A 21238-nucleotide genomic window follows, 5' to 3' on the forward strand; every position below is an offset into this window, starting at 1 on the left:
GATAAAATAAAGCCTGACTAGATCAAAATATCTCTTGGAAGTCAGCCAAATATCACATGAAAGGGCTTCTCTTTTCCTCCTTCACCATGGGGAGAGATGGTGTCGCCATCACACATAACAAAGTTAATTCCTATGGCTAAATTTCACAACTATAAGGTGTTGGTGATAAAGCTTGTCTCACAGATTGTTAACAGATTAATTGTCAAAGTTTAGCATAGTATCTTTACACATACAACTGCTAAGTAAATAATATTATTATTTCCTTATATAAAAGGTCTCGGGTGGGTAACTTTTGATATCTTTGTTAATATTCAGAGATGGTTTGAATGTCTTTGAGAGACTATCAAGACCTAGAAAACTTCAGCCTTGGTTCCCCACCCTGTGGGGTTTTCCTCCTTAGGTCCAAAGAGCCTTGGCTTCTCCTCAGTTACCACCACGCAGATGTATTGTAGTTTCTCATTGAAAGCAGTTTCACTTTTCTTTTATTCTTTTCTATAACATACAAGGAAGTTCCTGTTAGACATCAACGGGCCACAAAGATAGACAGCAAGGGAGTCTCTGTCCTCAGAAGCCTGTAGTCTAACAGGATTTCAATTTTTTTTTTTGGTTGCCCATTAGAATTGCCTGGAAAGATTTCAAAATGACTACCAACAGTTAGGTTTATCTTCTCTCCTTATATAGACAGCAATTGTCCTGGGGCAGAAGTGATATACTCTCTTCTTTCATTATTTCTTATAGCCAGTCCTTATATGAATCAATTAAAACCTAGTTAAATTATTTAAAAAATACTAATAAAATACAATGTTAAGGGCATTCTATTATGAGAATCTTCAGTAGGAGTCATAAATATGGTTGAACATTAAATTCACAGGACAAAGAGAATGTACTCATAACAGTGTTCTCAGTACTAAGTGTGCCAACTTCAAAGGCCATATCCCCCATAGTGAAAATAATAGCTGTACCAAAATTAAAAAGAAAATTGCAACTGTAACACAACTTTGTTCTGGAAATATCTCATGTGACACTGTAAATGAAAGAACTTATCTTACCAATTTCAGGTAACCCTCAGCATCTAGAATTAAGTTTTCTGGCTTCAGGTCTCTGTAGATAATACCTAGTCGATGCAGGTAATCAAATGCCTCTGTCACACAAGCGACACAGAATTTGGAGGTGGCTTCGTCAAAGCTGCCTCTGTAATGAAATAATTTTCATTCTCAGTATCCTGGACACATGTCCTTTCTACTGTTCTAGATCTCAATTATTATATTAGTACAAATATGTAATATAAATATTTTGTGTCAATGTCAAAATATATTTTATACTGTCAATAAAATTGGGATATTTACTGGTGATAAAGAAATTGAGAAGGTTACTTGAGGCAAACTAAACAACTTCACTAAAGTTAAAATATCTTTATCCAAGCACTTGTTTCTGATTATCACACATGAACATATAAAATAGAAAACCAAGGAAACAAAGAGTTCTTTAGATGTCTGTGGAACACTCTGGAGAAAATTCAACTATCTCAGTGGAGAGCTTAAAAGAGACTTCAGCAATTTATTGCTTGACTAAAGAATGGCTCAAGTGGTCACTTTAATTTCCTGTGGGTACAGCATACAATACTAACCCAGGTAGAAAGGGGCCATAACTTTGCTTGTTTGATGTCTCTTGATCTTTTAGTAGAGTTGCCTTGTACCAGCATAGTGAGAAGCATTTTTATACTCTGAATCTTTTTAAACATGGTGGTGATTAACCCCATAGTATATCAGAAGACTATGGCTTTGGGGTGAGAGAAAATTGATTTAATTCCTGTTTCCTTTGCTCACTATACCTTGAGCAAGTTGTTTAACTGTTCTAAGCCGCAGAATCCATGCAGTAAAATGGGCTTACTCCTTAATTAGCAACGTTGTTTTTAGGATTGAGCATGGTACTTAACAGGTTGTAGGAACTCTCTTTCATAAGTAGATTTAGATTTTCTATATATATATTCCACTGTTGAAGCAAAGACTAATGTTTTTGCAGTAGCATCATTAAAGTTTCCTTATCCTTCCGGGTTTTTCCCAATCCATCCAACAATATATGTTCCAAGGTCAGCAATTCTCAGTCATGAATGTACACTAGAATTGTCTAACAAGCATGAAAAAAAATTTACTGGATATCATCCCAGATGAGATGAAATCATAACATCTGGCATTATGGCCCAGCATTTTTCTTTGTAAAAGTTCCCCCATAGGATTGTAAGCATAGCCAGGGTTGGGGTCCACTGTCCCAGGTAAGGCTGTCAGAATGTCTGCTGGGCAGTAACCTCCAGAATCTAATGCCAGCCTACCTTTACATTTTCTTTCACTACCCTTATTTCCTACTCAAATTCTGCTCATTAACTATAAGGAGACCTAGTACCAAGTCAACTTTTCTGCTTTGTATTTTCCTGCTGCTCTGGCTTTCCAAGGTTTTGTCATCTTTAGAGTTTAATTCAAAACCTTCCTCTGTCATCATGCATTTCTCTCCCTCCCCTCCTCTGAGCTGACTGTCTACAAAACTCACTTGCTATTTAATTACAATTTGCCAAACATCTTTGTTACTATTTAGTGTTCATATTTATGAAACGTTTTAGAAATCATATAATTTCCCCAAAGGAACTCTTGATGTGCCAGGAAAAAAAAAGTTCATACTTTTTATTCTTTATGATAGAAACTCTATATCATCTAGAAAAGTTCCATACTGTCTGCTATGGAGTCTTTTACAGAGGTGGTGCTTAGTATGTATCTGTGGTTTGAGTGCATGAAAACCACTTCTTTAGTAAAATTGAACCTTTGTTGACATCTTACACTGCTTTTCTGTGAGGTCTTAACGACTCCCTACCAGGCCCCATTTCTTTAAGTTTGGGAATCAGAAACATCTGAGTTAATGCCCTGATTCTGCCCTGTACTCACCATGAGACCTTGGATAGTTCTCCGTCTCTGGGATTCTTTACTGCCCAAAACTGACAATGTCACAGGGTGCTTATGACATGACTGCAATGTCAGCTAATAGACTATTCCTACTGTACTTTATCAAGCGATAATATTTTCTTATAATAATTTCCAAATCATTTCCTCTGTGCCTCTTTAAATGTTCCTAAATCCAACATCCTGTAGACTGACATGAGTAAAGAAAGCTCTTGCTTATAATGCTTGTTCATTACCTGTCTCTTAATATACTCCATAGCTCCCCACCTAAGCAGGCCTCCAGAAGCATGTACACATATTTATTGTCCTTAAAAGTACGATATAATCTGCAAAGACAGATAAAAACATGGTTATGATTAGAAATATAGCTTTTAAAGCTCTTTAAAGTCGCTTAAGACTATCTTCAATAACATTTTGAATGATTGACCCTCATCTCCATACAAATATCCTGCAGCTACACTGGGCTTCTCGCCAAAGCTTCTTTCATCTTTCCTACTGCTGTGCTTTTGCTCATGGATCCCTTTACTCAGACTGCTTTCCCTCTGCCCACAGAGGAAATGTCTTCCATTTCACTGTAAAAGTTTTATCTACTCTGCAAGACTATACCTCTTAATAAAGCAGCTCATTATTCTGCCTACCTAGCAAAGCAATTCAGAGAGTGAGCTCAACCAAGAGGCTCAGGCTCAAATCCCAGATCAGACACATATTAGTTAGTAGTCTCAGATCTCTGTTTTTCATTGAAAAAAATATATATATATGTATATATATATATATATATACATATATATATATATATACATATATATAGTGAGAGATTATATATTCATTTGATTATATATTATTTGTATATACTGTTGATAATAAATATTTACTGAAAATTATTCATATTTATTTGATCCTCCTAAAGGACCAGTGAAGGAAATGTTGTGATTCTCCCCACTTCCTCTTCCTATATTTTTGGCTTAGAAGAGTGACTGGTGCATGTTAATCTCTCACTATACAAATGTTGTCATTTATATTTATTCTTAGTATATTATTATTGCCCTATTATTTGCCAGGTACATCACAAAGATCTAGAAATGCAAAACTTAATACAACTTAATCCATTTCCTGAAGCTGGTCACCATAGGTCATTAGTGAAATATTAATTTTAAAGGGGCATTCTGGGAGCATAATAAAAGGTAATTGGATGATTTTTGTTAGTATTACCTGAGTTCAGACTTAATTTTTAGCCTTGCAAAAATGGGTCTATGGATATGGATAAATAGAAAGATCTTCTCAGGGTATTTGGTCAAAAAGTACAAATTCTCTTCATTATACGGACAGTCTATCACCCAGAAATCATAAAAACTACAGTTTGGGGCATTTAGAGAAAATATAAATTCGCTTAATATCACTAACCCATGAACTCACAAGTAAAGAGAGCTATGACCTAGAATAATTTTAAATTCCCCTTCAAACACTGAGGATAGCTACAGAAAAAAAGAATAACTATCAGAAAATGATATGCCTTTGGCACATAGGCATTCGAGGGCCAGGATATGTTCTCCTTTGGTAACTTCCATGTGCCCCATGTGCCCTTCCTACAGAAATTCAACATCAGAACACCCTCTGAGGGGTTTCTTATAGCGTCTTAATTCCCCCAAATTCTACAATAGGTTTGGATAAAATAATTCAAGTTATTCTGCAATAATTTTGTATTCACACACACAAACAACATGCTTTTGTAAGAATAAAAACAAGTGGAAACTCTGATCCAAGATTTCATTGGCTAATTCAGGGTAGAGTCTCCTCTTCTTCTTTCTGTCCTCTTACATGGAAACATTCAAAAGAAGAGCCTAAAACTTCCAAGTCCTGGGAGACCAAAGGCTCACTTACTTCACAATGAATGGAGAACACAGCTCTTCCAGAATTCTCTTCTCTGAGTAGATGTGCTCCTGTTGCTTAGTGTCAACTATGTGCTTTTTCCTTATACACTTCATAGCAAAAGCAACATTCTCATTTTTTACTTTAACCTATGTAATAAAAGGAAAAATCCTCAACATTGACTTAGTAGGAACAATTTGCCATATCTGTTTAAAACATGATAATTACTGAGAATTAAACCTGTTTCACATTTAAAGAGAATGGAAGCTTTTAGCCACTTAGGTCTCTAGGACTCAGTTTCATCACAATTTCTCAAGTAGTTCATATATCTGATTCTAAAATTTTGTATTACAGTAAGAAAACACATGGTTAGAAGTCTTAATCTTTAGAAATCAAATGTTTTTGATTATGTAACAGAAAAAACCTGGACCAAAATGGCCAAAAATTTCTATTTCTTAATATTTACTTCTTTGATTTTCCAAGAAAAACAAATTAAATTATGTTCTATATTTGCACCATACAGTACAGTAGTTAGTAATCACATGAGGTTATTTAAATTTAAATTAATTAAAATTTAAATTTCAGTTCTTCAGTTGCAGTAGCCTCATTTCAAAAGTTCAACGCCACATACACCTACTGGCTACCTAACTGGATGGCACAGATACACAACGTTTCCATCATCATAGAAATGTCTATTGGAAAGTGACACTCTAGGTATAAAAATCAATCTTTTCCCTTAAGAGGAAAGTAAATTTTAAAATAAACATTTTTCCTGGTAGGTTTAACACTTCATAAATGGTCTATACTGGACAAGTAATGAGGTTATACAGAAATGGCTTCTTCCCATATTTTATCATGTTTACCATTGGTACTGCCTATAACTTTTAAATCAGGGAGAAATACTGCTTCAATAATTGTTATCTGAGGAAACAGATCTCAGCATTGCTAATTTAATCCTTTTGCCATGATCTTTGGTGGAAAATACACTACAGATGGATATTGCCCTTGTCTCTTCATATGACATAAGAGACATCATGAATATTCTTCCTCTATTTAGAAACCATTTTCCCCTCTCATTCGTCAGAGATGAGGTATGAACTGAGTGTGAAGTGTGTTATCCAGGGTCCCTGGCAGGATTTCAGATCTGTTCATGCCCAGGGCCAACTGGCAGACAGAGACATCATCAGCACAGTACCCAGACGTCAATACACAGTACATTGTTAAAATTCTGATGGGCTTGGTAACTGCCAAAGGCTCAGAATCATATGTAACCAAAAAGGTCACAGATTTCCATTCTACAGTTTCCTCAGAATACCAGATCTGTTGTTGTTCTACAACTTGGAGGATGATTATTAAGCACAGAGAGGTGGTGATATGGAAGACACAACTGAAATCAGGCTGTAAGTTTCCAGCTGTTTGTTCAGCACTGCAGAAGGCTGCTCTTCAAACATCATTTTGCATTCGTCTTATTTCCTTTTTTTCTGATGGAAAATTTGGGGCAACCCAAAAATAGGATAATGAAAGCCAAATACAGACACAGTAGTGGAGTTGTCTAAGGGATCTAACCATAATATTAAAGATCTCATTTCTATAGCATTTCTGCAGGACACATTCTTCTCTTCCTTTGTGTATAAAGAGCTCATGTGTTGTGGTTATATATATCTATATATACATATTTTGCAATTAGGAAATACGATTTTTACATTTTACAGCCTTTGGGAATGTTTACTTAGTACATTCTCCAATAATTACCATCAAGAACAAATTCACTAAAGGATCTGATGTAAGAAGCTGGAAATAACAGCTCATTACTACAAGTTACTAACACAGACCTGCCACTATACCATATGCAGATTCAAAATTTTACTTTCTCAATTTCAGTTCAAAACAAAATTTAAGATAGCAATAATAATTTATATGATCCTCCGAGATAAGCTGGAATATAAAACAAAAAAGTCAACAGGCTTCTCTCAGATGCTTGAAACGTAAACCCCTTACAAGCTCAACTCTTCCGAACCCACCAACGCCCAGTGTTGCAATAATCTCAAGGTTCTGGAAGGGGGATGATGAGGAAAATCTGGCCACCTTCTCCTTCAGCTGAATCATCTCCAGAGAGAGTGCTTTGGACAGCTTCCAGTTAGACATGGACCGCCTGAACAAAAGAAGTGAAACTTTACACACATACCCTCAGTCAGGCAGGCTTCATGCCTCTCATAAATTCCATTCTTAAATAGTCTTACAACTGCCCGCAACCCTGCCTATGGTTGCCTCAAAGGCTATCTCAACTTTGATAGGATCAGATTCAGGTACATCTGGGAAGAAAAACAATGGAATATACAAACCAAAAACCCTCATATGCACAAAACAAGAAATAGACAAAAATAGAATTGAATCATCAAGGTAAAATAGATGAATTTTAGCCAGACATAGTGTCACTTGCCTGCAATCCCCGTGACTAGGGAGACTGAGGCAGGAAGATCTCAAGTTACAGGCCAGCCTCAGCAACTTCATGAGACCCTGTCTCATTAAAAAGTAAAAAAAAAAAAAAAAAAAAAGAGAGAAAAGAAAATTGGGGAAGTGGCTCAGTGGTTCAATCCCCCAATTCAGTTCCCAGTACCAAAAAATAAAAAAATAAAAATAAATAAAAGTGAATAGCATTTAAAACATAATATTAAAGATCTCATTTCTATAGCATTTCTATAAAACTATTAACAACCCAGAAAAGGAGTGAATAGCAGGCAATAAAACCAGAGAGCCATTCTCTTTGTTGCACATACAGGACAATGCCACTCTGAGGATCTTGGCCATAGTTTGCTCCTTTTCTCAGATATTGAAGTTTTCCATGGCTTACCCAGAAAAATTGATTTTTGAAATGTGAAAAGTACATTTCTCACTTTATGTCTTAAGAATTGTGGAAACAACCATTTTATGCCTCAATTAAGACTTACTGCTCTGAGTTATACATTCATAAGCTGTTAGTACAATAGTCCTTTGGTGTAAAAACTGCAAATGCATTCCTTGCAAAAACAAAAAAATCTTGTTAGGTACTGATTGAATGCTCTAATTTAACTCAACCTCAGCCTTCTAGAAATTTTGAATATACAGTTTCAATAGCACTATCTACTGCACATATGCTTAAGCTTTCACTCAAAAAATGTTTCAAGGGGTGGGGGTACAGCTCAATGGTAGAGAGCTTGTGTAGCATGCATGAAGCCCTGAGTTCAATCCCCAACACAGCAAAAAATAAACAAAGAAACATAAGAAGTGTTTTAGCAAAAAACAAAAGAAATCATTTAAAAATGTAGATTTTCTATCAAATTATATTAATTCATCCCTATTACTATATCCCTATTACCCAACTCCTCCTCCATACATATAATTATCTAGACAATAGCTCCCTTATGTTTTGAAAAATTTAAACTATGACCCTACTCTTTACCTGTATAAATGTCCTTTTGAGATGTTACCATTGTAAAGAATTCCCTTTACCAGGAAATTTCTCCCTAAAATTTCTATTCATTATGCAAAATAAAGCTGCTGACTATTCAGAGACTTAACTAATCATCATTCTAGTGACATTCTAGTATCTTGTTTGTGGAAGAATTATTAAAAAGAGCTCTCCAGAAGTTTCTAGTGAAGGCACATTAACTGTTTACTGTGTAGGCAATCGAGCTCCCATGTCTTCTTCTCTATCTACTGACTTCCCAACAAGTCAGATCTCTCTTGGGAGGATGTTCCCCACTTACTTGGCATGTCTTTTCTCATCATCACGGTTCAGGTTCGCCACATACCCTTCCAGGTATTTTTGAAGTTCTTCAAATGTCCCAACAGTTTGATTGAATGTTCTGAATAACATAAAATAAAATAGAATAAAATAAAGCAAAATAGTACCAAAGTAACTTGACATTCTTCTTAAACTCATACAAGAATATGTATATAGTTACTTATGGAGTCAATTGTTTTTCAATAATTTATGGAATATTAACATTGCTGTAACATGTGGCCTAGTTACTTAAAGCTCTATAATTGAGCTTTTGAGTTCATGAAGCTAAAGGGGCTACCAGTGAGAAGAGACATCATTTCTATTGTTTTCTGCTTTGCAGTTCTAGTATGCCAACAAGTAGTTATTCATTTGTTTTAAGACAGTGGAGAAGAAACAGTTTACATGATCTGCATATTGAATCAATAGCTTATAGGGGTTACAGATTTTAATACTTTTTGCTTAATTAAGTAACAATTTAAAATCAAAGGCAAAATTTATCCATTCTTTGTCTCTGATAATTCTCCCCATTTTGCATTCCTTCATAATTTCTTTTTACCTTAATTTCATAGTTCTCTGTCTGAGGCTCATCTGGTTGACCTCACTCATCCTTCATAGACCACAGCCTTGTCCTGTGCCTGACCTAATCTACCTGTCCCAGTCCACGGTCTTTAGAAATTCTTACATACTCCACTGTCCGTGAGAAAAATGAATCCCCTTCCTCACAAGAGAAAGGATAGTTTTGTTGAATGTCCTTCCAAAGCTTCCTATGCCGTATCTAACAATCTGCCTTGATTTGTGATTATTAGGATAGAGACCCCACTTTCACCATCGTGGTATCATTTTAAGTGTCTGGTACACAATAGAATTAAAATAATAAAAATGGTCCTCAACATACCTAAAACTAATAAACCAGTAACACCTCAATAATACAGTGTCACAACTTAATGCCTCTATACACATTTTGCTGACAGCCAATCAATATTTCCATTTGTCAATATGTGTTACACACTGGAATGGGTATTTTTCATCCCTCCTCTCAGATGTACTCCCCACTCTTTTCTACCCTTTACTATAAACTGACCTTTGTTGATGTACAGTAATGGGACATAAAATAATATCACTACGGAATTTCTAACTTCCTTAATAATTGAAATTTTCAAACAAAAAGGAAATATTAAGAATCTGACATAACTTTCTTTCTTTCTTTCTTTTTTTTTTTTTTTTTTTTTTTAGTGATGCTGGGGATTGAACTCAGGGCCCTGTGTTTGGAGGCAAGCACTCTACCAACTGAACTATATCCCCAGTCCTCTGACATAACTTTCCTATGTGAATATATGAATACAGCATAGTGACTCTCACCATCATGTACATCCATAAGACTGGGGTCTTAATTAGAATAAGATATATTTTATGCTTGTACAATTATATCAAAATGGACTCTACTGTCATATATAAAGAACCAATAAAAAAAGGAAATATTTTTTGTACTTTGTTTTCCTTTAATTTACTCTTCCTTTACCAATTTTTTGCTTGCCACTAGACTATTGTTATAAACAAATCTCATTTTTTTCATGTTGTGACACTGGGGTCATGGGTTCCTAGAGGTTCTTTCCTAACTAATCTTAAACCACTCTTTCAAGAGCTGCAACATTATAGCTGTAACTTTCAAACAGCCTGTACTCATTCAGCTGTTACAGTAACTAACCAACTCCTTTGGGATCTACCTCAAAAATTAACGATGGTGGTGTCACCATACACCTTCCATTTGTTTAGAGATCTTAAAGCAGGATTATTTCACAATTTATCACACTTTAAAAACAGGAAAACCTCAAATTCTAATTCTTATTGCTCTATAATCATTCTAAGCATGTATTAAAACCGTGGACTAGGAAGGAAAGAATAAGAATCCATAGGCTTTCCGTGCCTGCATCTCATTGCAAGGATGATGCCCTCTATTGAGCCACCATCTGGTGCGCACTTCCCATATGCCAAGGATTACATCAGATGCTGGAACTGCTGCAGCAATGCAGTTACATGTTTCTGTATTCGTGAAGCTTACAAAAGAGCAGCAAGAGATGGTAAATAAAACAAAGTGTGAAAAACGGTATGATTGGGGTAAAAACAGTGGACTATGGGAGCGTTGTGGGGTCTTAATCTACTCCAAATCATAGCTAAGATGATCCTAACATTTATTATCCAAACTGAAATACTTTCCAGAATGAAATCAGATACCAATAATAAATATGTTGGGATAACCCTAACTGTCCCAAGAAAACCAGGTTATAGGTGAAACTAGCAATACCAGATAGTCAACATCTCTCACCCACAGAGTAAATCCATGTAATTTTTTATCTTTCATTATGCCAAGTGTATGTTATAGACTCTCAATGATATATATGTAAAGTAAACATCCTAAAATTATAATCTTGCAGGTAATTTGTAAAGTATATAAGGTCAATGCATGTTTTTCATGGATTAAAAGATATTACATACATGTGTGGTACATGTGATTATAATGAAGGAAAGAAGTCCTTCCTTTCTATCAAATTTTGTTGTGCTAACATTTTAGAGCATTTATTCCATACAGCTATTGCTATTCAGCACATGCACATATTTTTAAGGAACTCAAACAAAACAATGTATTATTAGGACAATATACCAAATCATTTTCCGTTAAAGAGTTAGTATTCAAAGACTGCTATCTGAACACACTTTTCACTTCCTAGCTGTCTGCCTTTGCTCTGGAGTTTTAATTCAGCTGGGGTGAGTTTTAAATTTCTTCTTTGCTAAGAAAAATCCTATTATTTCTTTATGCTCAATTTTCATATTTAAAAAAATAAAATAAATTCTTAACCATTTGACTGCATAGGGACTGCTTTTCTTTCTGGGCAGGTGCTATGAGAGCCAAATGTGCTGGAGAAAGAAAGTTGAGATGAATCTGGAAACCTGGGCAGTAACTCCTGCTCAGTCACAGATGGCATTGTTGGTACAATTCTTTAACCTACTTTGGATTTGTTTTTCTTATCTGTAAGGGAAAGAATTGAAATAATTCCATGTGAATTATAATCACTATTTAGACATGTTAATATTATTGTAGTCAATACTTGGCTTTAGAGGTGCCCCAAATTTTTTGCAACAATTTTATATTTGGAATTTGCTTAAAAATAATGTGGAGATGTCACAGAGTGGTGAAGAGTACAGATAAGATATGAACTGATAACTGTTGAACTTGAATTGTAGAGTTCTGATGCCATTTTATTTTTTAATGTTTGTAACTTTCCATGATAAAAAGGTTTCCAAACATTCTTAAGTTCTTCCCAGCTCTACATTTTTATGATTCTATGTTCAATAAATGCTGTATTCAATCAGAAGTTGACTATATGCCTCTTGTAAATTTACTGTTTTTTGTTAATATTTCATGTGAGACTGACCTATTTCTTTGACTACACAATGACTTTATTTGGATAATGATCTAGCTCTGCTATATTAGAATTTCCTTTAGTGTATCTTGTAATTAATCAGTAAATATTTAAATGGTTAATGAGAGATCCAAGATGCCAGGATAAAGTATGATTTGAAGTGAGTGAAACAAAATAAAACTTATTCTGAAAAATAACCTAAGATATTTAGACATCAATATTGATACACATTGCTTACAAATGACTAAAATTTGTTTGGAAATATAAATAGCTAATGATTATTTTATACATTGAGAGAGGATTTATTCAAAACTGTTTTTGACTGCTAAAGGCATTTTAGAAATAAATTACAAAATTGTTCACTATGTTGTATGGAAAACATCCATAAGAACACTAATAAACTTATTTCTCTGGGAGATGCAGAATTTAAATCAGTCAATTGCTGATATTTATGTACAAACTCTGCACACAAAATATTTAGCCTGCCAGCATCTGCCACTGCCACAGACACATTCAGATCAGAAGGCCCTGTTCCTTCTCATGAATTTTAATAGAATGTACTTGCAGCTGAGAACTGGCTAGCATTTCCGAGTGGTGATGAATGAGAAAACAGATCCGCCCTGGGAGTAAGGGAAGGCCAAGTCTTCAAAGGTGGCAGGAGTCTGCCTTCTCAAACATGAGGATACTCACTCTCGATCTATAACCAGGCAAGCGACATCATTTTCTTCAGCAATAATGTTAGCTGACCTGACATCATCACTGCAGACAAAAGCAGGAAAGTCAGTTTCCACTGCAGTTAGAAATTAAAACCACCAATTTGATTAGGAAATCTGCTACTCTGTATGAAAGCATCTTCCCAATACTATACTTTTGAAAAAACATTTTAATTTATACTCAACCCCCTTCCAAAAGAAAAACCACAAGAATTTAAAATGTATCCCAATAAAGGTCATCTACACAAGGAATGCAGAGGAGAAGATAATTGCACTGAGAATGTAGAGGAATTGCTGACTGCAAGTGCATGTGGAATATCATTCTGAGCTTTGTGATAGCTAAACTAAAAGAGCTCTCTCCTGATCAAAGAATACTAATTAATAAGGAAGCAAAACAGAAATAAACTGATCAAAGAAACTTATTGGGAAAACCATCAAAAATAAAACCCAAGGAAATTGTTTTCAGTATCAGATCATCCAGTGAATTAAATACTAAAATACTTTTCATTTTATAGAATGAAAATGTGTATTTCTACATTAAAATCCATTAAAATCTCTGAAATCAATTTATATATGAAAATCAATGATGAGTAGTAGGATAATTAGCAGTATTGTGTTTCTTAATGGTGCATAATAGAGTGGTAATACCTTACAATCAATATCTTAGATATGATGAGTAGTCATATATGACCTGATGGTAAGTTTAATTTTCTAATGAATATCAACTTGTTAAGCATCAGGCAAATATTCTTTAGAGATTTATTTATATTACTTTCCTCCCTCTATTTGTTATAAATTAAAGAAAATGAAAACAGGTTCTCCCACTTGGAACCCAGTGCTCAGAGATTTATAAGATGTCCTACCAGTAGCAGCAAATGGTAGAATACCATTACTAGGACTGCTCCAGTGAACTTCATCAAATATAGTATTGTACAAATCTCCTTCACCTTTCTTAGTGGTAGGACACAGAAAACTTGGGCAGTCCCTCTCTACCATTCCAAAGAAGTGCCCTCTGCCTAGCTGATATCCAAAGACATTCTGACATATCTTCCAGTCCCACCAAGATCCCTTTATAGGATCTTTATAAGAAGACATCAGTATAGACACTTGAGTTTCATGAACTTTGGAGTCAAAGGCAGGACAGTTTCTGCTCAACTTGTATGAATGTGATTTAGACAAGAGATAGGGACAGAGATAAAGAGAGATGATGGAGATAGAGATAGAGGTAGTGAAGACAGAGACAGAGGTAGTAGAGACAGAGCCAGGTAGATATAGAAACAGAACAGACACAGACATGAACTTGGATTGTGGATTTGATCTCTGAGTTCAGAGAAAGAGATATCGTGTTCCTTTCACACGGTGGTGTCATCATTGTCACTGAGAATATTCTCTGCAAACACTTTACAAATATTAATGTTCATAAACACACTCATATTTCTTTCATAGTACTGTGTAAGTGTCATGGATTTATATTTGCATCTGAAATTCTGAAAGAACTTCTGGGACTTTTAAATGTCAACTTGTGGAAATATACAGAATAAAAGGAAAATTGAGTCAGTCAGCAGCAACCCACAAAAATGTTATGATATTTGTCTCCACTTTCCTTCCCATTGGTTTTAACTTTATGCTTTCAAATACCTTGGGAAGTTGTGAGTCCATAGTAAACATAAATTCCCATATTGTCCATAGGAAAACACTATAATTGGCTGGCTACAACATATAGCATAAATCAATCACTGCAGGTCCTACAAAATTAGATGATACATTTCCTTTCAAGAACTATTTTGTCTCCACACTACATTTATAAAGGCCTTTGAACTTTCAAGCTTTAAGCTATTTTGCTTAGAAGTATGAGAAAAAATAGCCTGTAAATGTTGAAAACAAATACATTGAAGTCTTTGATAATGATATTACATTATGATAATGCACAAAGGAAAGATAATTTTCCTATTAGTGAATCAAGTTCATTACCAGCAAGAAAATGGGAAAGAAAAATTTAGCTTAGCTTTAAATTCTACTTTTAAGTTGCTTACATAATAGCTATAACTTAATTTATTAAGCTTTAATACTTGGGTTTTCTTTTTAAAAAATCTTCATGATGAGATTTATCTTCAGGTAATCTCTGAATATCTTCCTTTGCTCTGTAATTATGTAAAATCTGTCATACAAATCAGTAGAACTGGGGCTTTATAAACCAAAATTAAGAAGGTAAATGAACAGAATTACTATTCCATTCCTTCAAGCACCAATATGAAATAAAAGCATTAAGTCATAACATAAATTTTAAGTGATTTCCCAGTAATTCCAAATATTCACTTAAAAACATGTAATTCCAAAACATCATGTTGCCCAAACTTTGAGATTTTATGAAGTTATTTAAATTTAGGAAAATATATTTCTTCAGTCATGAGGTTTTATGTAGGAAGTACGTAGTGTCCAAGTCATTTGATTAACCATTAAAAATATTTTTCTATAAATCATATCAAGAGTAAACCAACTTATGTCTCAAAGACTGAAGGTTCAGGTAGAAATCGCAAATGCACTATTTTGAATTTCTCAAAGACTTGCAAAATGAGCTGATTATTTTAGAAGGCAGTTTAACATTTTTGTTTAATTCCTGAATATCTGTTGCCATTAATTTGGTGGCTCAATTGGACAACTTCAAATGACTAGTTTCACATAGAAAACATTTTATTTAGCTATGGCATATAGATTCATGGGCTCACCTGATCAGAGCTTTTTCACCAAAGTATTCTCCTTTCTGCAGTGTTTTAATCAGCTGTGGTTGATCGTGGCCCTCAGTACTCTGAGTGACTTTAACCTAAATAATGTTAATTGATTAAAAAGGAGGGGGAGAATCAGACACATATCCATTCAAGCAAACCCTCCAGACCTAGATAAACTTGATAAATGAGGGGGAAAAAAGATAAGATTTTCCTTTAATTTTACAGTAGTAAGACAATTAACTACACTCAGCTCATTTTGATGGATATGAGTGATCCTATGGTTTAACACAAAGGACTACCCTCTGAAAGAAGAAGATTCTCCACTTAAACCCTACCTCCTAAAGTTAATTTTTAAAAGTGAATCTAGTGATTCCTTCCAAGACATTCTCAAAGGAAATAATAATGGTCCTGTGGGAACTTTTGTTACTCCAGAAAGCTTAAAAAGAATTGACAAATTAATCAAGAAAATAATTAATCAAGAAAAAGTTGAGGACTGAGAATGTAGCTCAATGGTAGATCACTTGCCTAACATGCATGAGGCTCTGGATTCAATCCCCAGTACCACCAAAACAAACAACAACAACAACAAAAAACAAACAAACAAACAAACAAACAAAAAACGAATAAGGTTGAATATGGGGAGTCCTAAGTCAGGTGTCCACAGATTTGCCAAATCCTATGTACCTACTAAAACTGGATACAAAATGTGGGTTGGACATGGTTCACAGCTTCTGTGGGCATCTCCAAGTGAACCCATGGCCCAGGAAACTGTAAAAACCCTCTAGCACAGCCAAACAAAACTTTAATATTTCATATCTGTGGCTAGAATTATTTTAATTCAACACAGTAATAAATGTTGTTTCATGCTGATTAAAATTTTTGATTGACACTCATGTATGTTACAATGAATTTAAAAAATTAAAAATAATGATAGTAAGTACAACATGTTAATTAGCAAGAATTCTTTCATAGCATAGGTCCAAGTAGGGGAGAAGTAGTTAAGATGTGGTTCTCACTGTTGACGAAAAAGAGGTTCGAAACTATTTTGTTTATGTTTTTTCTTCACTGGGGGCCCAGTTCAAAGTTCACCCACAAACCAGTTAACAAAAGGCAGTGCCCGATTCTCTCTTTCATGGAAGAGGCAACATATACAAAATATCTGACAGACACAGGGGCTCAAGATATTTGATTCTTTCAGTATTTCATAAATGCTTTTTGTCTCTGACAAACCTTAAGAGTCAGCATAGGAACAACTGACAACATTTTATCTATTCATAGTTAGGTAAAGAAAAAGACCTATTTTATATGTAATATATAAATAAAATTATATAAATAAAATTACATAAATATTATAAATCAACAATATAAAATTATAAAATATATAAATAAAGATAAATTTAAATTCACAATTATATAAATAAAAAAGTAAATAAAAATAAAATTTTCATCAGTATCTAAGTCAATTTCAGCTACTGCGTACAAATTTAAGTTCCAAGCTTATTGGTTCTATAGTTTAATGCCTGACCACTGCCACCCCCAGCTGCTGAGCTCATTCCCCTCCACTTGCCACCTGTCACATCTGTTAGAAAAATGTTCTAGCCCTGTTCTTGGACCCTGGAGCTGACTGAGAATCACATACTCATAGCTAGAAATAACCTCAGAAACCATCCAGCTACTGTATACCAGGAATCAAGGTCCAAAGAAAGTCAAGTGACCTGCATAAGGTCACTAAAAGGAGACTATCTCACCTGGAACCCATCACAAGTTTCCTGTGGCACCCACCCTCAAACCCAGCCCTCAGGTAGACCCCAGAAGATTCTTTTGGAGGAAGCTCCAAATGCATTCAATGTAGAGACTATCTTATGCTGCAGTACAGAATATTTCTGCATTTATGGCAAAATGATTAATTTTAAAAAAATTTATTTTAAGTAAGTTTTAATTAATATTTACCTTTCCTTTTGCCAAAATGAAAAAGGTACTCCCTTCCTCGCCCTCTCTAATGATGTAATCGCCTTTGTCGTAGTATTCCTATTGGGATGAGAAAGAAAGAAGATGTGAGGTTCAGCAGAAATGTACAACTGAAGACACAGGGAAACAGGACTCTGGGTTTCTGAAATGAGTCTCCACACCTGTTTCTTTAAATTTTGGTCTACCGTATCTGTTTTTCTTACATCACCATCATAAACTGTACAAGAGGTGACTTTTACTTTACTTTTGCACTTGTATGTTTTATTTCACAGAAAAATTCACCTGGAATACTGAATTTCAGGTATGGAGACCACGACACGAAGAGATGCCAAAGCAGGGCAGCGATCTCTATGCACTGGTGCACTTTCACCTACATAATCTAAATACAAACCACACAGTGATGGGTAACAGTCTGAAAATGAGGTCCAGGATTTAGAAAAGAGCAAACAATCACATAAGTTGAAAGTATCATCCTTAATGGGTATTAGGAATATCAACCTCAATTTCTAATTTCCTGGAGAGCAACAACTGCTGGGACGATTGCACATACACACTAAATCGCTCTGTTATACATATTACTTCCAAAGATTCATCATCATAAAAGATCATAAAGATACTGGAATTTTTTACACATAAATTCTATTTTTAAATGTAGTTCTATCTTCATGAAATCTCAAATGACCAACTACTTCTTTTTATGTATGAATGCCTCCTTTATTTATAGATGATTGTGTGATTGGAGAATTATTGGGTAGGGAAAAGTAATTTATCCACCTGTCAGACTAAAAGAGCAATTCAGTACCCGAGAAAACAAAAGATGGATTAAACTGTCTGCCTCTATATTGCTTTAATTGGATCTTGTCTGGAAATCATATAACTAAAATGTATCTCTTAATTATTTATACAAACAAAAATGGGATTGTTTAATTTTTTAAAAAGATATAATTAACACATAATAGCTCGCTGTCTCTTTTTTCTTTTAGACTTGAAAATAATTTCAAACTCAACAACTTCTGTGTTTGTTTCTGGTCATTTACTTTTAAATTCAGCTTACATGTATGGAATAAACATTACTAAATACTTATTATTACTGTTAAATATTATTTATTAATTTTAATATTTATAAATATCAATATTTATTAATACTGTTTAATATTAGTAAACATACCTTTTATTTTCATAGCACAATGTACATCTTACAAGACATTTCAACATTTCATAGAAAGAAGCATGATATTTTAAGGTAGAAAAGTATTTTGAAGCCACACAGATCTAGACTCAAATCCTAGTTCTACCCTGAATTTTACTTTCATCAATCCATAAAATTATAATAAGAACATTTACCTTCAAAGATTTAAAAAAGTACATTAGTTTTTCTGCTACTGTGGAAACAAATGACCACAAATTTAGTGGCTTAGAATGATACCCTTTAATTATCTTAGGTTCTGTGGGTCAGAAAGTCCAGCCACAGCGTAGTTCAGAAATGGCATAAAATCAAAGTGTCTGTAGAGTTGTGTTCCTTTCTGGATGCTGGGGGCGAGGGGAGGAATTGGCTTTCATGCTCATTCTGGTCACTGTCAGAATTCATTTTGGGGATGTGGTCCCCATTTCCTCACTGGCTATCTGTGGAAGCTACCCTTACCTCCTGGACACCTCTGCTGTCCCCCTGCCTGGGGCCCCTACATCTCAGAACCAGCAATGGCGGGTCCAGTTCTTACCCCAGAAATCTCTCAGATTTCCACTTCTGCTTTTAGTCAGAGAAATTCTCTGATTTCTGAGGCACATAGAATTATATTCACCCCACCTCGCCCATCCAGGGTAATCTCCTGTTTTAAAGCCCCAAACCTTGAGTACATGTGAAAGTCTCTTTTGCCAGATAATGTGACATACTTACACATTTCAGGGATTGGAGTCTGGATATTGGGGGAACCATTCTGCCTACCATAATAAGCCAATGAAAGACAATGTTTTCTGAGGTATCAAAATAATCTTAAACATGGCAAATGCTTGATTAGTAATTGCCATGTTAAGGAAGAGGAGGATAATGTTTGCTTAGTTAGTATTATCTTCTGGACCTCAGTCTCCTTGTCTGTAAATTAATATTGCACATCTACCATAGGTACATAGTGTAGCTAAAAGATCTGGTGGAACGTTTGGTACAGAACAGGCACCTGGTGACTGTTAATTCCCATAAAGAGAGTGCAAGGTGGTCATCAGAGTCTTCCACAGGAATATATGGTTATCCAGATAAGTTATATTCCTGCTGTTAGTTGCAGCCATATAATTAACTTCTATCTAAAAGAATCAAAACAGAGGTGATGTGTACCTTTTTTTCCAAAAAGGTCTAAGAACCCTTTCATGTATGTATCTTCCTACTTTCCCCCAGTTTTAATGGTATAGCCCAGAAGGACTTTGTAGTCATGAGCCTGGGTTCCTGAATTACTATGTGGAGTCAACAGGGCCATCTTTCCTAGACTGTCAAATGAACAGGAGGCAGAATTGTATTTATCCATCTGTCAGACCAAAATTTTTGTATGATTAATGATTAATGATGATGGAAACCATAGTGTGACTATTCCCCCTGCCATTTTCTAAATTTCTTTGCATCAGTTTACTTACTCTAACTCTTCATTCTTCCTCATTTTATATTTATCCCAAACATTCACTGTAGACAAGCTTAAATTTAAAATGGCAATGACTATGACCCTTATGGATGACCTCATTCCCACAGTCCTGCTGTCTTTATCTAACTAATGTTCAGTTCTCTTTAATAAAACTGCTAGTGTCATGTTTTATATTGTCATTTCTAATAGACTGCCCTTCAGTCTCTCTTGTCCTCATCCCAATCTCAGTCTTCATTGCCCACATGGAGCAGAAGGACATGGAGAATTTTTGAGGCACTGCTAGGCTTTTCTTCTATTATTATAAAGCCTTTGGTACATATAGAGGTGCAGCTTTAATTCCTGTCAACCAGTAAGTTTGAAGGTGAAAAGCTTCAAAGGATACCTGAGATAGAGCTTCATTGTTTCTTAAGGGACAAATTTCCTAGTGGTATTTTTCCCAGGGATGATTCTTTGTCACCCCAAACCATGGGAGGAAGATAAATAATACCTCCCAGTATATTGACAGTAACTTCATAGATCAGAAAAGGCTGTGGAAATAGGTCAGACCAAAAATATACAGTGGTAAGTAATGGCTGTGATGCCGGACTGCCCAGTGTTTGTCAACCAGGGAGAGTAGCCAGTCAAGCCAGGGTGGTCACCAAGACCAAAAAGAGAAACGCAAACAGTGTGGTTATTGTCCTTGTGGTTACACTGCAGAGGGGTCCCTCAGAAGACCAAGAAGCCATAGACCCTGACCTGTAGAGCAAAGTTTTCAAGCATTTTTTATTCTTACCTTCAGTAAGAAATATATTTTACATATACACTCAATACACACATAATAGCATGAACACATACATTTATATGAAACTAAAGCATGGTTTTCAAAATGATACTTACTACTCTAATTTTTTTTAAAGGTCCCACTAGACTGATTTCATGACCTAGCAATGATTCACGACCCACAGTCTGAATAAGATGTTTTAAAAGAAGATGTCAAGAAGCCTGGAGAGTAAGTACTTAGTGTATGAAAAAAAATCAATTAATTTCAGGATAGAATAATAGGTAGAGATCACAAGAAAACTATACAAACAGCAACAGCCAAAGGTGGAAAGATTTTATTTTTGCTGTACATAAAATACTTATACTATGATAATCTAGCAAAAGTCTAAATACAGTGCCCATAAAAATACTATATAAAACCAGAAGAAACTCAAAGGTGATGGAAAAAGAAG

At 34.9% G+C, this 21238-nt stretch overlaps 1 protein-coding gene across 2 annotated transcripts in view; it reads right to left on the reverse strand.

The window, feature by feature from the left end:
- Positions 1-21238, reverse strand: part of PRKG2 (protein kinase cGMP-dependent 2) — a gene marked incomplete at its 5' end in the record, with an annotated part of 91381 nt that overhangs the window by 38566 nt on the left and 31577 nt on the right. Inside the window, 8 exons of one of the 2 annotated variants that reach the window (XM_081304504.1) lie at positions 1050-1191; positions 3185-3274; positions 4827-4963; positions 6813-6966; positions 8561-8659; positions 12687-12755; positions 15436-15530; positions 17386-17463. In XM_081304504.1, the coding sequence (XP_081160630.1) occupies positions 1050-1191; positions 3185-3274; positions 4827-4963; positions 6813-6966; positions 8561-8659; positions 12687-12755; positions 15436-15530; positions 17386-17463 (864 nt within the window). The remainder of the gene's footprint in view (positions 1-1049; positions 1192-3184; positions 3275-4826; positions 4964-6812; positions 6967-8560; positions 8660-12686; positions 12756-15435; positions 15531-17385; positions 17464-21238) is intronic. The other variant, XM_081304505.1, reaches the window with a different exon arrangement.

Source organism: Spermophilus citellus (assembly GCF_964194105.1).
Source record: "Spermophilus citellus genome assembly, chromosome: 8".
In the NCBI taxonomy this organism is placed as follows: Eukaryota; Metazoa; Chordata; class Mammalia; order Rodentia; family Sciuridae; genus Spermophilus; species Spermophilus citellus.